General features: G+C 33.6%; 1 protein-coding gene across 3 annotated transcripts; it reads left to right on the top strand.

The window, feature by feature from the left end:
• The first annotated feature begins 1889 nt into the window (after window positions 1–1889).
• Window positions 1890–9603, top strand: LOC8285072. Of its 3 annotated transcripts, none has more exons than XM_015723532.3 (9): window positions 1890–2257; window positions 3060–3342; window positions 3565–5576; window positions 5666–5802; window positions 6057–7946; window positions 8255–8303; window positions 8385–8632; window positions 8769–8876; window positions 9000–9603. In XM_015723532.3, the coding sequence occupies exons 2-9, from the start codon at window positions 3150–3152 to the stop codon at window positions 9220–9222; spliced, it is 4860 nt and encodes a 1619-aa protein (XP_015579018.1). In that variant the 5' UTR covers window positions 1890–2257; window positions 3060–3149; the 3' UTR covers window positions 9223–9603. The 3 variants fall into 3 exon arrangements, with proteins under 3 accessions (XP_015579018.1, XP_015579017.1, XP_048229609.1); XM_015723531.3 differs by having other exon boundaries at window positions 3034–3342; XM_048373652.1 differs by having other exon boundaries at window positions 1890–2283; window positions 3034–3342.
• The last annotated feature ends 11025 nt before the right edge of the window (window positions 9604–20628 follow it).

Raw genomic sequence — 20628 nt, 5'->3', positions numbered from 1 at the left:
GCACAACTCCGCCCCAATTGTCAAATTTCTTCTCATTCACCCAATCGTCTTGACAACTAAACAAAATACAGCTCCGCTCCTATATGATCAAATTGAAACGAAATCATCATACATTATTCAATCTTCCAAAGTAAAACAACTAAACCCTAACATTGCTAACAAAGATGACCTCATTGTAAGAGCAACCTTGTAACAGACACCCTGAATTTTTCGTTCTCCTTCATATCATCAGCTTTGCTGGTCTCTCAAATTCATAAAATGCTACTTCACTCCCAGATAAATACTATCAATTGTTGACAACAGAAGATCTTGATGATGCCCCTTTTATGTAGATTTGCATGAGAGGAACAAGAAAATCCTAGGTTTTAATTCCTATTTAGAAATTAGAATTGGGAAAAAATTGGGGAAATCTTAGGAAGAAACGGTGAGTTTTGAAGTCCTTCAATGTCCTTAGCCACGTAGACAAATATATGGAGCCACGTGTGGACGCCATGTCATTAGTGGCACACGCCAAAATGAGGCTAGGTAGACATGATACAATACGCAAACATGGTGGACCAAATTGATAAATTTTAAAGGTGAGGATAGATTCGCGAAATTGGTTAAAGGTCGGGATATCTGTGATCGTTTTCCCTAAAAAGAAATCAAATAGAATAGATTATAATTCTATTTGATAGTAAAAATTTCAAGAGGTTCTTGATGAGTGAATATAGGCAAGTATTAGTCGAACCACTATAAAATTATTGTCCTGTAAGATTGTGCTCGAACTTTTTCTTGCTTAGTTTTGGTTTTTAATTTTTAATTTCAACCAATTTACCTTTCTTTTGGCTGCCACTAAAATTACAATTAAAAATATAGATATTTATTTTAAAATTTTAAAATAATTAAATAAATTATTAAAAAATATAAATTTAAAATTTAATTAATACTTAAGTCTAAATTTGATAATATTTGGAAAGTTTAAGTATATCTTTTGCTCATTATCAATATATTATTTTAGAAAAACAATATTCTATTTAAATTAAATAAATCGAATCAAATTAAATTAAAAATAATTTTTAGTTCTTAATTTTATTTTAAAGTTTTGATTATCACACACCATTCCGTTTAAAATAAAAATTTAAATTGAATTAAATAAAAATAAAAATTAATTCTATTTACTAATTTAATTTTACCTTTTCAATTATTTTGAATTGTTTAAAAAAAAAATTAAAATGAAATGATGCGGGGAGGTTTGAACCATAATTAGTTGATAGAGATATAAGATATCAATTTATAAAAATTTAGCTCGATCAATTTTTTTTTTATAAACTTAAGTAAGTATATTCTGCTTAATTTTTAATTTGAATTAAACTGAATTAACTGTTAGTCACTATATTTGTAATGATCATGTAGAAAAATAATTGAAAAAAAAAAAAAGAAATACTACACCGAAGAAATTAAGCCAAACAAAGGAAAAAACTTAAAGAAAGAAAAGAAAAAAACTCAGAAAAGGTGAGGTGAAGAAAAGAAAAAAGTAAGCAAACTCACGCGTAACGAAAAGGCGCGTGGAATCCGCATATCCCTTTTCCCACTTTTTTCCACACCATCACTGATAGTATACCCACCCACTATTCAAAAGCCATCCACCGTCCTTAGATCTCTTACTATCAATCTCTCTAAATATCTCTATCCAACGGTCCAAGACTAACATATGCATACACTCGAGATATTGCTTAAAATTATCACTCTTCAAGCCTAATTCCAAACGTAAGGCTCGGTTCCACACCTAATGCCGTAGCAAAGCAATTTAATTCTAATTTAATTTATTTTCCTTTTTTTTTTTAAAAAAAAGAAGAAGCTTAATAATAGCTTTCGTTGATATATAAATTTTTAGGACAGTCAGTCACTGTATTTATCTATCTATCGATCGCTTCGCTTGTTCTCTTGTCCGAATTTCCAAAAATTTTCTCACTACTGTTTTTAGAGAGAGAAAGAGATAGTGCTTTATTTATTTATTTTTAATTTTTAGAAGTGTAATTTTTGAGCTTAAAAAAGCCAAGATATAAACATTAACACACTACAAAATTTTGCGGTTTTTTTTTTTTTTTTTTTTGTTAATTGATCAGTGTATTAGAAAACGGCAGGCCGTTTACGTCATTTCTTTGTCAAGCTCTTTCTCTTTGTGTCAAAAGAACCCTAAATTCTCGCTTCTTCAGATCACAATACACTGTCAAAAAGTTTGGTACACTCTTTTGGAGCTTCTGGGTTTTTTTTGGTAATTATGCTCTGCTATAGCTGAAAGTTAGTAATTTTAGTTTGAACTTTGTGGTCTTTGTTCTTAATTAGCTTGAAATAGTTGGTTTTTGAGGTGGGAGAGGGAAGTTTTATTTAGGGTATTGAGTTTGGTTTTAATTCGATGTAGTATTTTGTTATTTTTCTGTGTATGTTTTGTTAAGTTGCAGTTTTGTTTTATCCTGAATTTTTAGCTTTTGATTAGTTTATGACATATGAAATTCTAATATCCTTTGCTTTATAATTTTTGGGTAAAGTGTTGCTTTTTTTTTTTTTTCTTTTTGGGTTAGGTTTCATTTTTTTAATTTTTTGGTGTATAATTTGCTTTGGATAATAGACTTTGCACTATCTTTTTTTGTTCACTTGGCTATTAGATGGAGAAGAACATTAAAATTTGGAACTGCATGCCTATTTTCATTTGGTTGTAATAACCTCAGTTGGTTTAATAGTCCAATTTTTTTTTTACGTTTGTCTATCCTAACCAACTGAATGGATAAGTTAGGGGTTGTTTCAAGCACCTTAGATGCAACAGTTTACTGTTTTAGTTCAAGTTTTTTGTGGGTTTTGCCTGTGTTTATGTTTCTTGTAAATGCTAGCTATTGATCTGTCCTTTTAGTAAGCGTCAATGAATGATTTTGTTTGTTTTATTGGGTTTTCACCTCTGTAGCCTGCAACCCTGTCTTCTAGTATTTCGGTTTGGTTGCATTTATCATTCTCAGAAGTTTTGTAGCTTAATTCATCAGGATGAACTTACTGCAGGATGATAATTTGAGGCATCCTTTCAGGTGGTCTGACTAAGTATCTATTTATGTATGGATAGACCTACTATTCGTCTCAAATAATCAGTTCGAAGGACTCTGGTGGTTTTATTTTTAATGCCTGGTAACAAAGTTGAAGACGGGATTCACAATATATATGAGTTAGATAACTGTTCCCGGCGCCAGCATCCATCTCAAGCTGTTGGTGGCAGTTGGCCAGAACATGATTACAATCAGTGGGTTGGAAAGCCGGCACAAATTGTGACACCACCAAATTTCAATCTGAAGAATTACAGCTTACAGCGATTAGGTACAATGATAGGAACTGCATATGTTATTCTCTTGGCTGTGCCTCAAAATGGATTACTATAATCATTTAAAAGTTTACATTGCTTCTTGATAATTGAGATTCTATAAGTGCCTTTTTTGCTTATCTGTCAAGAAATGCAAAAAAGAAAATTTGGTTTGTGAAAGCACAACTCTGGAAGGTAGTTTGAATAAGCTCATGCCATGTTTATTTCGGTTTCTGCAGATACTGTGGAGGGGCATGCTTCTGAGTCACTACATGTGCCATTTGACAAGAACTATTCCCAATTGACTCCAAGGTCAGAGTATTCTAGAAGTCTCACCTTAAGTAATCCCCTGAGTGCAAATGAATTTTTGCTTGGATGCCAGAATTTCCTGTCTAAGCAGAACCAGCCAGGAATTTTTGGTGAAAACACCTGTTATGACCAGCGAATTCTAAATTCTAAAGGCTTCCCTATCCTTAAATCGCAACATGAAAATGAGTGTGCAGACAGTCCCACCTTGACAACAAACTCAGAAAGGTCAGAGATTACTGAAGCTTCTAGTGATTTTAACTTTCTTACAGGCCAGCAACAACTTGCAAGAGATCAAGAGCTGAGTGCTACGCAGAACTACCTAATGCAGCAGCCTGGCTATAATGACATGCAGTTGTTGCAGCAGCACATGATGTTCAAGCAGTTGCAAGAATTTCAGAGACAGCAGCAGCTTCAGCAGCTAGGTGATTTGAGGCCACAGAACTCCTTAAACCAATTTTCTACTATATCTAGACAGACAACTGGGGGTCAGTTTTCACCCCTTATAAATGGAACACCTGTTCATGATGCATCACAAATGCTCAGGAACTGGATGCACCGAGGTGCATCTCCTGCTACACAAGGACTATCGAATAAAGCTGTATTCTCCCAAGAGCAAGGTCAGGCTTTGCGTTCCATGGGTCTTACTCCTCAGCAGCTTGATGCCTCTTTATATGGTTCTCCTACTTCTAACACTAGAGGCAACATGAGTCAATATGCCCATCTCCAAGGACTATCACATGAATCTGTCAATCTATTGGCCAAGGCTAGTGGTCAAGTACAAAAATCCATGATGCAGTCGTCTGGATTTGGCGGCCCCTATTTAGGGGATCAGCCTGCTATTCCTGATCCGATAGGCTTAACCCAAGGAGCTTTGATATCCAAGCAGGAAATTCTGATGAAAAATAATTCTGGACAAGCTCCTTTTCAGGGTCTTAACAGTGGAGTTTTTACAGGAAACCTTCCAGAGGTTAATACTCCACAGGTGCCTGCTTCTGGGAAAGAATTTAGCGGGAGACATGAACAAGCTGGTTGGCCTGCAATACAGCAAACGAAACAACTTGGTGCTTCTCAGGGTTTGGTTCCTTTAGACCCGATGGAAGCAAAGATTTTGTACAATATGGATGATAACATATGGGATGCTTTTGGAAGTCGCCCTGACACTAGTGCGGGAGGCTTGGGCAACACATTGGAACATCCAGACTCATCTTATGCATTTCCTTCTATTCAGAGTGGGAGCTGGAGTGCACTTATGCAGTCTGCTGTCGCAGAGGCTTCCAGCAGTGATACTGGGTTACAAGAAGAGTGGAGTGGCTTGACTTTTCAAAATACTGAGCAGTCAACCGATAATCAAATTTCAAATTTTGTGGATAGTGAGAAGCAACCGACGGGCTGGGTTGATAACAACTTGCAAAGTGCCTCCTCCTTTAGCTCAAAACCTTTTCCTATGATTACTGATTCTAGCATGAACTCTAGCTTCCCTGGCTTTCAGCACCCAGGAACCCAAATATCAGTTGAACAAAGAGAGGATATTTGCCAGGATGGTTCTCATGAATCCATTGAGAATTACAACCCTCAGCAGAAATCATTAGTTGAAGATGGTCAAAAGGTTCAAACAATTCATTCAGATAATGCATGGTCTGGACAGATGTTTGAACACTCACAAAATGCTGCATTGCATCAGAAAGGATCCTCAAGTAATATTACATTGGACAACAAGGGCAGTAAGAGCATAGCAAGAACCCAACATCAGATGAGTAATGGCCCCCATGTTGCACTTAACTCTTTTAGGGGGGTCAATGAAACACGTGAAATGCAACATAATTACCAACAAAAAGAGAGTTCTAATGACTGCTCAAGAGGCTCGAGTAGTCATGAGCAAGGACATATTGAACAATTCAAGTTTTTTGGTAATGTTCCCAGCAGTGTGGTGAGTGTAGATAAGGTAATTGTGCTTCCAATAGTTATCAAGAGTATTTCTTCTGATTGCTTGTTCCAAATCATTAGGTAGTAACATAATCTTTCTTCTTACAGGCATCTTTACCTGATTTTCAAGGAAGTTCCAGAGCGCCAGACGAGGTACCTTCTAGAGGTGATCATGGCTCTAATGCATCCACGAATTTTCATGGATCGGTTCTCCCTGATGGCTCTAACGCCACTGGTCAGACAAGGTAGCTGGTGTGCATACTTTTTATAAATTGGAAGCTTATCTACCATATTTTTCTCTCTCAATTCATTTGTCATTATAGTCCATTTTGTTTACATAACTGTGAAGGCCCCCGGTGCATTCTGTATATTTTCTTTCTACTTATGTAGCAAAACATAGTTATGAAGCTCCATTGCTTGAATCTAAAGCTGTCTGCTACCCAGATGCTTTTTCTACTTGTAGATCTAACAACTTCTTTAACTATCATAAACATGGCAGTGAACATATGCTTGAGCTGCTTCACAAGGTTGACCATTTAAAGGATGATAGCACTATAAAACAATTTGAATCAACCGACTGTAATTCATTGGCTGAAATGCCTGGAGCAGATTCACATGATACATCTGTTACTCAAATGTATGCTCAGTCTTGTGCTTCCCAAGGTTTTGGTTTGAGGCTGGCTCCTCCATCTCAAAGGTTGGCCAATTCAAACAGTTTTCTTCACCCTCCAGGTTTACCACAGACTACAAACAATCCGAGTTCTAGACAAGTTAATCCCGAGTCAGGGGATAAAAATCAGGCTTGGCTAACTCCATCTTTATTTCAGTCTTCACCTCATCCATATGAGTTGGCTCAAAGAGCACATTGGGATAATAAATCCGGTACTCTGGGACAAGCAAACTTTTCTCGATACATGAATATGCAGGGAAGCACTGCTGCACCATTTTCACCAGGTCTTACTCAAGCAAGAAGTCAGCCTCAAATGCGTCCCTTATCCAATGTACCTGTTACTTCTCAATCTTTGCAGGCAGCATTACCTGGTGCTACTACCAGATTTCCACCTTTTAACCACGCCCTGTCACAAGATGCTTCTCAACAGACGCACAGCAATGCTGACAATCAACAATTTCCAGTTTTAAATACTTTACCTAAATCTCAGCATCCCAACATATCAGGCATGTCTCAACCAGGTGAGAATTCCGCAAGGCCATACAATGTGTGGAGAAATGTGCCAACCCAGCGACAACCTTTTGGCGTGGAACCTGTCAAGTTCTCCAATTTGCCTTCCTCCAAGGATCCAACAAATACTAGCATGATAAGCACTTCACAGGTTTCAAGAGGGTTGCATGATCAAAATTCCTTAAAAGGGGGATATAAATTATTGGAAGTTGGTGCATCTTCTCATTCACACGGCTTTGACCACAAGGAAGAGCATCCTGGAAAGGAAATGTTGCAACAACGAATATCATCTGAGGTACTTTCTCGGTTAGATGGTGCATCTCAAGGACAAGAACCAGTTTCAGATGCAACTGCTCTTACATCTGGCTTGTTGGTATCTACTCCTCAGCAGCAAGAACAGGGCTTTGATAAAGCAAGGCATAGCAACAACATGGCTTTAGCTACTTCTGAAAAAAATCTTGACTCCTTCAGCCATTCACATCATGACCAGCAAAACTATTCCCTTCTGCACCAAGTCCAGGCAATGAATAATGGCGCAGAATGTGCTGCAGCTTTGGGGGGACAACAGTTACATGATAATATTTCAAGGTTCAGACGCCCTCGAGATGATGGACTGAATTCAACATCAGTATCCAATTCCTTTCCATCTGGGGATGGTGAAATGCTTAGCTTCCCAGCAGAAGCAAGGGAGGGTGTAACTGCAAAAGCTCCTCTGCAAACTGCTCTTCAATCCAGACCTTCTCAGGAGATGGCCAGATTTGGTTATAATGACTCTCATGTTCAATCTAGCAGCAGCAATGAGCTATCTAATCATATGGAGCATGGCCATGTTAATCTGCATATGGCACACTCCTTGATGAAGCAGTATGGGGCTCTTAGAAATGGACAGATGGCACCAATGTTTGATGCTAGACTTGCAACAGCTGCTGCATTGCAACTATCTCGTGGAAAGCCTTCTCAGAATTTGCATATTCATACCCCTCTGGAAATGTTAGATGTGGCTAATGTTGGTCAGGGTGGCAGGGTTTGGCCCAGTGCAGCAGCAGCCTTGGTAGCAAGTCAGCAGTTGTCATCCCCATATATGTTGCCTCCAGAAGTTGCCAATCAAATGGCTATTACGAGAACAAAGAAGCGCAAAGTCACAGAGTTTGACCTTTTACCGTGGCACAAAGAAGTGACTCAAGATTCTAAAAGGCTTCAAAATATCAGGTGATTCTCATATTGCATAATATTTACACTTGCCTTTCTCCTCTCTTCAAGTCAATGTACATAGCTTTGGTTGCTCCAGGATGTACTGAGAAGTTGATTTTAAAAATAATAAATAATTGGATTGATTGCAATTGCTTTTGTCTTCCCCAACTCTTTTATCTTCTCTGGGACCAAACTTGGCATTCTGGTAGACTCAGCATTTTATGTAGGCTGATGCTAGTTCAATTTTCTCACTTCCATATTACCTGAATTGAGATATCAGTTCCTTCTACTGTTTTCTTTCTAGATGACTAGTTTCAATTTTGCAGTTTGGCAGAACAAGACTGGGCACAAGCTACAAACCGGCTAATTGAGAAGGTGCACTTTCTAGTTAAAAAGGATTTTAACTAAAGTTTGTCTCTATCAACTGTTTCTAATTACCTCCTTCTCAATTTGCAGGTGGAAGATGAGGTTGAAGTTATCGAGGATCTACAACCGATGCACCGAACAAAGAGAAGGCTTATATTAACAACACAGCTTGTGCAACAATTGTTTCGTCCTGCACCAGCATCCATTTTCTCTAGAGACGCTGCCTCAAGTTATGGCATCATATCATACTTTGTTTCTAGATTATCACTGGGGGATGCTTGTAGCCTTGCTTACTGCACAAAAAATGATTTCCCAAAGCCTGTAAACAATGATAAAACGTGAGTGTTTCTTCAATAATTATAAATTAAGTTCAGAAAAGAAGAGTCAATGTTATGTGCATTATTTGTGGAAGGCATATGGTGTTGACTGGGATATTTTTGCCCATCCGGAACTTATTGTGTCAATTTTGTCCAGGAATTCTGAGAAGCTCAAAATCTCTGAAAGAAGTGGTGACCAGAAAATTATGGAAGTTGTGGAAGAGTTCACTAATAGAGCAAATAAGCTGGATAATGACTTCCAAAGGTAAAGACAAGTTTTTCCAGTTATAGGGGCATTCTGACACTTTTGGGCAGTCCATAATATGAACTGGAGGTTTTAGCAACAATTACACTATATCCTCTAAATATATACCATTTCGAATTGCAGATTGGACATGACAGCATCAGTTGTAGATGTAAGAGCAGAGTTTCAGGAATTGGAAAGGTTTGCTGTCATTAACCGTTTTGCCAAATTTCATGTTCGTGGACAAATGGATGCCTCTGGAACCTCATCATCCTCTGCCGCTCCAAAACCAATTCCACAGAGGCATGTGCTGGCTTTTCCCATGCCGCGGAATCTGCCTGAGGGGGTACAATGTCTCTCACTATGACTCAACTATTTATCGGAAACTGAATCCTCTTTTGTCATCTGTATTCTGCATTCCATACTGTTGCTTGTGCCCAATTGTTAACACTTTATTAACTTGAAATACTGGCATGCAAGAGGCTAAATGCAAAATGGAATGGTGGACAGGTCAACTTCAAGTAACCAGGCAGCTTGTTAGTTTTGGACTAAGGCCAATTGTTGTCATTTTTGAGAAAGTATATATTGTTTCTTGTATATCTTAATGAAATTCCAAGGAGAATAGGAGTATTCAAATTAACTTTTTATAGAGCCAGAGGATCAGTAGTGTGGATGTTCTCTAGTGCTTGTTACATAAATTAGTTAAATTTAGCCTTATATATAATTTGTGGCTGCAATTGTCTAGCAATATCTTCCTGTGGTATTCTCTTTTGGTTTCCTCCTCTGTTTTTCTTCTTTTAACCTTTTTTTCAGGTCTTTCTTATTATAAGCTGGAAGAAACAGAAAGTTGGGCACCTTGAAGTTAAAGCTAATAATCAGGCCACTGATGAAGGGTTTTTTTACTTTCACGTGTATACTTGAAAATTACAAAATCTGATTTCTCACGGCAGTTCCCACCTGAGGAGTTGCCTAGTTTAATAATAGGATTTCGATGGTAGTGGGAAAAAGCTTCCATGATTCAGACATCTCTTTAAAAAGATATTATCCTCTCACCTCCTACTATGCATTTTATTGGAGGCAAGCACCCAAAAAAGATCTTCACTGAAAAGGATAGAGAAGCTTCTATGACGTATCTTCTTATTTTTCTATGAAAAGTACAAGGTATCATCAGAGACATTGATTCTGTTTGACCCTGCATGTCCCCAAAGGATATAGAATATACAATGCATTATGATGGAGTAAAAGACAAGAAAATGGCTATTTTTGGAGGTTGGAAGGATTCTAAGTACTCGACTCTCCAAAACAAATTGACTGAAAGCAGCAGGGGACACGTCAGTTGTTTTGGGGTACTATACTTTGTCTTAATAACCAACTGTATATCCACTCTTGTCAGTATCAGAATCTGATCCTCCATTCATGATTGGGAAAGTGATGTGAGAGAGAACATGATAGCTGAATAGAAGCTGAATCAATAAAGAACAAGAAACAAAAACTGGTCAATGCTTTTTATATAATAAATGGATCACTTTTGTGGGGTTGTCTCTCTCTCTCTCTCTCTCTCTCTCTATATATATATATATATATATATATATATACCTGGACCTGACCTCCAAAACATCTAATTGGTGTCTGCCCAACAAACAAGCATTCCCTAGCTGACAATATCTGGTGGGGTGTGTTCTTGTTTTCAAACATCCGAACATTCTCTAGTCCAAATAAACAAAACCAAAAAAATATACCCCCTGATCACTTATTAATTTATGTACAATTCCACCATCATCTTCACATGGAGCTAGTAATACCCTTTTCCCCTCATGGCAATTGGGTCCCAGAAATCACCTCCTTACCTGCCCAATGAAAAGGGCACTTTGATATTTTCCCCCCTTTTTCATTTAGATTTTGTATTTATACTGAATACTATGATGCTGCATTTATCTTGTGGTCCTAAAAGGATTTGTTTTTGTTTCTTTTCCTTCTCTGGTTTAGATCTGGAAAAGCATGTGCCTCGTCCTTTGGATTTCTTGATTGCCTAGTCCCTCACTCCAAGAATCCTGAGGATGGAAAATAAATGAAGAAGATTGAGAGCCGAAGATACAACAAATATTTTTTTATGGTATAATTCGGACATTGTATATCATAAGTTTTCTAACCAGCAATTCATGTTCTAACAAAACTTAAGATAGTTTGCAAAGAAGCATGCATGTTCCTCATAGCTTCAAGGCAACATCCCTAAAATGTTCATCTGCTCTTCTTGAAATTCACCACAACGAGACTCCAGTGCCACGATCCACATTTAACATTTCTCGACATCATCTGTTTGTTATTTTTTTCTTCTTTAAAAAAAAAAAAGATAAAGAGGAAAGTCACTGTAAAATTGAAAGAGTAAGTAAAGAAAAAACGGAATCCTGAAAAAATATTTATATGAAAGCTATTTATTTAGAGGTGCTCTACTCTAACTAACGGAGTTGTGGATTGTAAAGTAATTAGCCATCTAATTGATTTACTTTCTGAAAATACAAATAGTTTAGTGTTATACAGAACAAAACAAATGACTTGATAGAGAAGAAAAAATGAAAAGAAAATCAAAATTTAATTAACTTGTTAAAATTTGATAATTAAATATTTAGATTTTTTAAAAGTTATAATTTAATATGTAAACTTGGTAAATAGTTAATTGAATATATATAGCAGGTTGTAAGTAGTCCGGACCAACTTAGAATTATGAAAATGGTTGTAAATTTATTAAAAATTTAATAATAAAGTGCAACTAGTTCATGCCAGCTTATATTAAAGATAATTATGAAAATAATATATAAATTTAATAATTAAATATTTAAATTTTTAAAATTTACAATTTAGTATATAAAAATATTAATATTTAAATGTATGAAAGCAATCATTGTATAAAAAAATTGCTATGAAGAATTAAACCCCAATATATTTTTAAAGTGGAAAATAAATCTTTTATTAAAACACTAAAAATCATGAAAAGGTAATATATATATATAATTACTATATATATCATAAACAAAAGTATAAATAATTTATATTATAAGTAAGATTATCATTCTCTCTAATAATTGATTTTATTTTGAATGTTTTTCGTGGTGTTGATCAATATTGGACAGATATTTTCTAGGAAAATCGATGAAAATTTAGTGATAATGATGTAATGATGGTGATAGAGAATACGATATAACAACTTCATTAGAAATAAAGAGCTTTTAAGGATTTTTTATTATTCTATTATTTTTAATCTATCTAAACCAATAATATGGATTCTAATGTTTTAGGTCATCAACTGCTATTGACATGCTATCTATATTTAGTTGTCAAAATTTATTAGGTTTACAAATTAAACTGTAATTTTTAAATCCTTAATTATCAAATTTTGACAAGTTTACACATCTTTTTCTAATTATTTAGCTTCTTTTAGATAATGGTCGTTTTCACATGCTTAAATATAAATATCTTTCAATTTTACACACTAAATTGGTATTTAGTTTATAAATTTTATACAGCTGGTAGCTATTGGTAGTTGTTTCTTTTATACTCTAACGGCTAGATTAAACGATTTGATAATATTAAAAATCGCCAACTAATAGCTAATTTAATCTCAATCAGCTGTTCATTCTATGAGCTTTATTTTAAAAAAATTTCTTATAAGCTAATAGTTGATTTGATTTTTAAATTTTTTTTAATAACATTATTTTTATTAAAAATTATTAATAATAAATTATTAATAATCTTTCTTCAGTCATTTGAAATCTATTGACAGAAATCTTTGACAATTCCCTCTCCCTATATTTTCCAATCAATCACTTCTCAATAGTATCTTTCATCTCAAGGATTTTCTGTTCCCTCTTTTTCACTTTCAAAAGTTGTTTTTTCTCACTTGAACAGTTGTGTCAATCTTGTTTGTATTATGCTCTCTCAATTAATTTTTGGTTTTCTATTTCTTGGTCAGACACTCTTACTGTCCGTTTTGAAGCAAAGACAAATACAATGATTACCAGATAGAGATAATGTTTTTTGATTACTCTATAGAGATGCAATCTACGTCCCATGTTTAAGCATGTAAAAGGCTAAGACCATTGGAAGAGCATAATCAAAACTGAAAACTGAAAACTGAAAAACTGATAATGATGTTGTTATTGCAAAAATGTGAAAAAGAAAGGTTTTGAAATCAGAATTAGGAGTTATGAAAGATTCAAGAATAGTGAATAATTCCTGGACTGAAAAGAACAAGATGCCACTGTGACCCATGTATAATTTTGTGAATAAGCAGGAAGAGTTGTAGTGGAAGGTTCCATAGAAAGAGATTTCAAAAAAGGCAAACATCCTTGAAAGTAGAATCAGACATGCAAACATTATCTAATAATCTCTAATAAAAATGCCCTGTATTATTTATTGATATTATTAATTCCTGTACGATTCCACCATCACATTCACATGCTTTTCGCCTCATGGGAATCGGGTCCAGAAATCATCTCTTTGCTTCCTCTGAAAAGGCAATTTCTTCTACTTAGATTCAAGTTCTTCTCTTTTTTCTTTTTTCTTTTTTCATTTGGATTTTCTACTTCTGGTGCACTTTGCTTGTGATCCCCAAGAATTTGGAAAACTTCGGTTGACTGGAGATGAGATTCTTAGGGCTGGAAATAGAGTTTCATATCAAAGTTGCTTCTAATCTGCCTTAATATTCCAATTTTGTGAATAGATACTGTTCTAATCTGGTATGAATTATATAAGGATTAAAATGTAAGAATGTAGGAGTAATTATAACTTAGGTTGCATGGAAACATAAACAAAAAAACACAGAAAATATTACAATATGGACATAATTGATATGTGAAATATAATTTATAAATAAGTTTACTCTTGATGGGCATTAGTATTTGCAATCAAATAATTATTAAAATAATAGTAAATACAACTAATGGAAATTTTAAGTTTTGATTAGATGATGAGTCTTCCAGTCATTTATATTCTGGTTGATAATGCATATGCCAAATTATATAAAATATGATCTACCAACTCGACTCATGTATAAATTATTTTTGCAGTAGTAAATAAATATTATGCTCTCATTAATAACTAAAATTTATTAATTTATTTTTCTAAAAAAAATTATTATTATTATTATTATTATCAATAGTTGTATTCTGTACTTATTTTTCAATTAGCTAAGCTACAATATTATAATGTCAAAACCATGACTGCCATCGAAATTCCAAAAACTATCCATTTTGAGATTGTGTAAAAAATTGCTTTTCAGGCTAGTTTAGCAGGAATAAGGTTCACTTTGGCCCCTAAGTTCAAATAACTCATTTTGATATTTTTGGGTGGTTTTAGTCTAAAAAACTTGGTTAATTTGGATCGATTTACTCTTTTTTGGACAAATAAAAAGAGAGACTAAGACATGCTTTATTTACTAATAAAAAGAATTAAAAGATTGGAATGAGTGTTTAATTAGGAATGTAACTTATTAATTATTAAATTAATAAAAAAAAAACTTTAAAATTTCACATAAGCTTGAACCCCATGTGTCAAAATAAGTATAAATGTCAAAATAAAAATTCTATCTGTCAAAAATTAAATATACATGTCAAAAAAATTTTAAGTCTAAAAAATTTAATATATACTAGTCGCTTATCCGTGCATTGCACGACCGTTATTATTATTTTGATTATAAAATTAAGTTAATAGTTATAATCTAATAAAATTTCAATATTTAACATTAATTTATAATATTTTAAAAAATAATAGCAAGCTAAATTGAATATAATAATAAAAATATGAGTTAAGATGTTATTTTCTAGAATTACAATTGTTGTCTAATTAAAAAACTAATTTATTAGTTAATATAATATTAAAACATAATTAATATCTTATTTTTTAAGATAGAATTAGTATCATTATCTGATTAGAAAACTATTTATTAGTTAATACAATTAAAATATAATTAATATATTATTTTTTAGAATTAGAGTTAATATTTAATTAGAAATTATTAAATTAATAGAAAAATTATAAAATTACATATGAACTTGAATTTCATATGTTAAAATATATAAGTATATATGTAAAAATAAAAATCTTATGTGTCAAAATTTAAACATATAAATTAAAAAAATTCAATGCTATATATATATATATATATATATATATATTTTAGTTCTTCTAATTAATACATGAATAGTTAGGTTTGGGAAATAGAGCCCTCCAATTTTCTTTTTTCTTTTTTTTTAAAGAAGATTAGTGTATTTTAAATGTGTATATAAACTCGTTGTAATTTTTCTAAAATATTAATAGCTTACTCATGTATGCATCCACTAGTATTATTATAATTAAGTACCTTTTAATTCAAAACTTAAATTACATTTCTTATTTTAAAAGTTTTATATAAATCAATAAAAAGTATTGCTATTATTTTGATTTTAATTTTTTTTAATTTGAGAAACTGGAATTGCACTTCTTTATTTAAAAAAAAGTATATACATAAAACATGACTAACCATTAAATTAAGTATATATATTAAGATTTTATAGATGACATAATTCACAATACAAAGATCAAATAAGATTTTATAAATTTCTCCTTTTTTTTCTAATTTTATTAATTGATATGTTGACTACATGTATAAATTAATAATAAAATTAATTTTAATTAGAAAAATAATATATTCTTACATGAATTAGTATAAGAGATTTAATAATATAAAATTATACATAAAAAAGGAGACCTTGATGACATTCTTGTCCGCCAACTGCGACCATTTTGGTATGATTGAAACCAAATCAACAATGATGATCACACATGTTCTAACTTTAACCAAATATATTTAATGGGTAATAAATGTGGACTTGGGTCAAGATAATAAGTTTTCTAGATTGGCCATGCAATTGAATTGGGTTGGGCCATAATATGAGTTTAGATGGAAGAAATATTAGTTCTTTTGGGCCCCCAATCAAACTATCCCAAAAATTGAAATAATATATATATATATATACCAGACAATTATTTATATTTGACTTATTATTTTATACATAAATAATATCTAAAAATAATAAAACTGAGAATCTTTTAGATTCTAAAGATATATTAAGATAAAATAAAATATAACACATAAATTAAAGCATCAAATAGTATAATTAGTCTAAATACTATGATAGAACGTAAAATGTAAAGTATTTGCAAAGGGTTACATTACAAATAAAGTTAGGCATAATATGAAAACTAAGTTGTTTAAATAGGGCACAAAATAATGCAAAATAGATGAAATGATAGGACGGTACTGTGAGCTTCAACTTGATGTGGATACTGCAAAGCAACAATTAAAGAAAATCAAGGGAGTCAAATATTTGTAAGTTAGTATCTGTTGTATAGTAAATAAATTTAAACTGTTAAAAGGATTTTAAAATTTTTGCTTAATATATGAGTTTTAAATATTTACTTAGTGCATATTTTTTGGCAGGTGTGTCATCAGAAAAAAGATCCAAATGCAACTCATCAATGGAAAAAGGCACAATAATGCTGGGATTACCTTAGTCTAAAATCATTGAAATCAGAGATATCCAGATTAATACAAATTTTGTAGCCCAAGAATTGTTAATGAAAATCATATCTGCATCAATAAAAAATAAATTTTATTAAACATATTATTTTCAATATAAAATAAGCAGAAAATGTATATTAACCAAATGACCATTGAATTTCTTTATTATCATTGACAGGAAAATAATAACTGTAGGTCCATTGGATTTCTCTTAAAAAACTTTATCTTCGAAAAATTAAATTATCATTTTATCCTAAAAAGTGATATCTAATTTCTCATTGCTATGAAAAATAGTGATAGATATGTAATTGATGTTAACAAAATATTAAAATAGATAAAATTAATGAATATATATTAAGATATAATTACGTTAAACACTTTATCTGAATGCGACATCTTTTTGCAATTTTGCCTGTAATATGCATCTCTTCAACGTTTCCAATTGAGATTATTTATCTTAAGACAACTGTAAAATAACAACCAATAAAAAGTTATCGTTAAATAAAATTGTGTATTTCTAAATTCATATTACTTAGGAGCAATGTCCTGTCCCCTCCCCTTGCTCTGATTTCAACACAATTGATAAAGTCAAAACAATAAATTGGGAAAAGCAAATCAGCAACTTCAATAGTTTTAATAAAGGTGCTTCTAGGCAATCTAATGCAAAATGAATGACTGCTTATTTTATAATTTGTCTGCGCAGGTATCACTATAAAGCCAGATATATGATAGACATTTCCTTCCTTTAGTAGCTGTTAAAAATCATCGGAAAAATATTTGGTATTTTTCGTTGCATTCTATCACCCTATAAACAAATAAATTTTAAATAATAAATACAATTTTACTAACAGACTGAAAGATAAATATATAGTTATTAGAATATATAATACTTTTTATCGGAACTGTCTTCTCTTTACTACAAATGAAAACTTATTTTCACCATAAAAAAGAACAATTTAAGGTACAAAAACTCTTTTGCCAGAATGCAGACCAGTTATTATAATAGCTTCAACGACTTTCGCACCTAAATTAGTTATCGGTAATCTTGTACCATTGCATAAACCGAGGCTAGGATCAATATTTCGTAGCAGCATAGTCAAGGTATTTTTTTTAGTCTTAATTCATGTTGTGGGACACCGTTAAAATTTAATCTATTTTTATCATCATTATTTTTATTTTTTTGTATTGGTGTTGTTCCATCTCCAATTGATAAAATCAATTTTGTAAAATCACTAAGTTCATTATTAGCATTACCGACATTTGACATAGCTGCATATTAATAGTTAACTTATACACTTTGAAAAAATTCCATGAATAAGATGTCACGACCCCACCCGTGGGCCGGTGACTGGCACTAGGGAATGGGTAGGCTTAAGGCCACCGAAACCCGTAGTAAGTCTGACACTCACTGATTTAAACAAATCTCATCTCAAATTAATATTATTAAAACCAAAAATTATCTTAATAGCTACATTCTACATAAATACTTCGGTTTGCCAGAAAAACTAGGCGAGACCAGAAGCTCAGAAAATTTACAACTGATACATTTACTATTACTACTGCAGAGAATCTAAGATTTACCAATTTACATACCAAATCAAATACATCACCCGATGATGAAGGAGTCGGGTTACTGAATAAGAGTCGCGGGAGAACTAACGATCACGAATCCGAAAAAAACATAAATGGAGACCGGTCTAGAGTGAGTTAAAATCAAATAATCTAGGGACTATTGCTTCTTCTCAGAAAACATAGATTATTCAAATCATACTATAATCATACCCTACTATTTCCTTCACATAAAATATTAATCATTCGAATCAAAATATCAACCATGCACGTAAATACAAATCACATTATAATCAAATACCATAATAAATAAATAAATAAAAATATATATTTACTTTTACGGGACGAGTGGCTCGGTAGAACCCTAAACCCCAAAATCTAGTAGCCATTCGGCTCTCTTAATCCAATAAGGCGGCCAGAGCAATGCTCGACCGGGGACCTTACCTCCGGTCACTTAAGTATCTAAATAAGAAATCTAGTAGCCATTCGGCTCTCTTAATCCAATAAGACTGGCCGAGAGCAATGCTCGACCGGGGACCTTACCTCCGGTCACTTAAGTATCCAAATAAGAAATCTAGTAGCCATTCGGCTCTCTTAATCCAATAAGATTGGCGCCCCGAGAGCAATGCTCGACCAGGGACCTTACCTCCAGTCTAGTCACTTAAGTATCCAAATAAGCCGGCGCCCCGAGAGCAATGCTCGACCAGGGACCTTACCTCCGGCAATTTACACAAATCAGCCCAGAGAGCCATGCTCGATCAGGGCAAACCCATGAAAATCTTATTACATGTCCATGATCATTACCGGTGTGCACACGGTCCTGATGTAACCCATCAGACGGCATGTTCTACAAGCCACATTTTCCAATTCGCAATCATCACATATAATAAATATCATTATCTGATGAACTCATCCAACACATATCGAAATAAAGATTAAATATTTAAGATAAAACAACGTGCAATTTGTGAGAGGAAAAATAATAACGTTTGTCTTATTATAACATACTAATAATAATATTTATATTATTTCAAATATTAATAATCAAGTGAAATCATTTATTTTGCGATACTAATAATCATATTAAGCACAAATTCTAAATAGCATATTAAAATCGGACTAGCAATAGCGCGAAAGATTAAATGACTTTAACTCGGGATTGGGCGACCTCCTAGCTCGGTGCCTCGGTAGGAGCGAGCCGAACAGATCATCTAATCACGGAAAACAATTTATCAATACTGAGACAATCCATCATTAATCCTAGGTCTAGACTCCTAGAATCTCGACTCGGGAGAATTCTACCGAAAATCCGTGAACCTCCCCTACAACACGAACATTACCGCCCGTAAAGCGGGTCCAGGGACTGCCGGGAAGAACACTTCAAATACTTAACGATTTAAACAATAGAGTCGGGTCCCCAAACTTCACTATTTCCCGACCTCACACAAAGACAAAATACTATGGCAAATCGACAGACAAATATTTTGACTCACAAAAATCATCAAATACTCAATATAATCCAATAGACACAAATTTAAAATCAAGGATTTCTAAGATCAACGGCCAAAGAAAATTACCGAGACACTCGGTCGACTCGCCCTCCGTGGCCGGGAGTCCGATCGACGATCCGAACACACCAACGAACTCCAACGGCCGATGGCGATCCCGCTTCCGATTTTCCGATCGACACCCGATCATCCGGGAGAGATTTGCGGACGATCTCGACCGTCGATTCGCAAACGAAGCCCGATCGCCACGAAACCAGTGCCATCACGGAAGCTTGGTGAGGAGAGTCGGGATACGTCCTCCGATCGTCCATCCTCCGGATCTCGAAAAAAACCCAAAAGCCGCCACCATTTTCTCTCTCCACCGGATCTTCCGTTTCCCGGCCACCACTGTTGACACCGCCAAAACAAAGCTGAGAGGCCGAGAGGAGTCGATTGGCACCAAGATCGGCCGACCACCGACGCCGGCAGGAAGCTTGACCATCTACTTGCCGTGCCGCCGACGGCCAGCGCCCGGACGACGGCCCCGGCTCCTTCCTCCGGCCTCTCTCTCTCCCCCCGACATCTCTCTTCCTCCCTTCTTCTTCCCCGATTTCTTTCCCTTCAATATCGACATTTGACCCCTGAACTTTTCCTTATTGCAATTTGGTCCCTCAACTTTCTTAATTACTTACAATTTCATCCCTGCGAACTCCAATTTAACCCCCAAACTTCTTTTTAGCCTTTCAATTAAGCCCCTAACTATTTAATTTGGGCCAAATCCGAATTATTGAAAATATACAATTACAAAAATACCCACTGACATATTTATTTCACGAAAATACCAAACTCACAAATTTCCATTAAAACCCCATAAAAATAAAATTATACTTTTAATCCTTATTCCAAAATAATCCTCCAATTAAATCCTACACACAATTAAATTAAATAATCAATTTCCAACTTAAAATTTAATACTATTAATCAATTATAATACCAATTCTCCCAAAATTCTTTTATAAAAACATCCTTTATAATTTCTTCCAAAATTTTTCAATATATAATTTTTACTTATATAAATATGCATTTGGAAAAAAAAAAAAACAATTTGAATAACCAAAATATAATCATTTCTCAAATAGTTTACTTGAATAAAAATAAAGCT

This window comes from Ricinus communis, chromosome 5 (assembly GCF_019578655.1).
Source record: "Ricinus communis isolate WT05 ecotype wild-type chromosome 5, ASM1957865v1, whole genome shotgun sequence".
Lineage (NCBI taxonomy): Eukaryota > Viridiplantae > Streptophyta > Magnoliopsida > Malpighiales > Euphorbiaceae > Ricinus > Ricinus communis.
The sequence above is the reverse complement of the archived record's forward strand: the minus strand, read 5'-3'. Positions and strand labels throughout refer to the sequence as shown.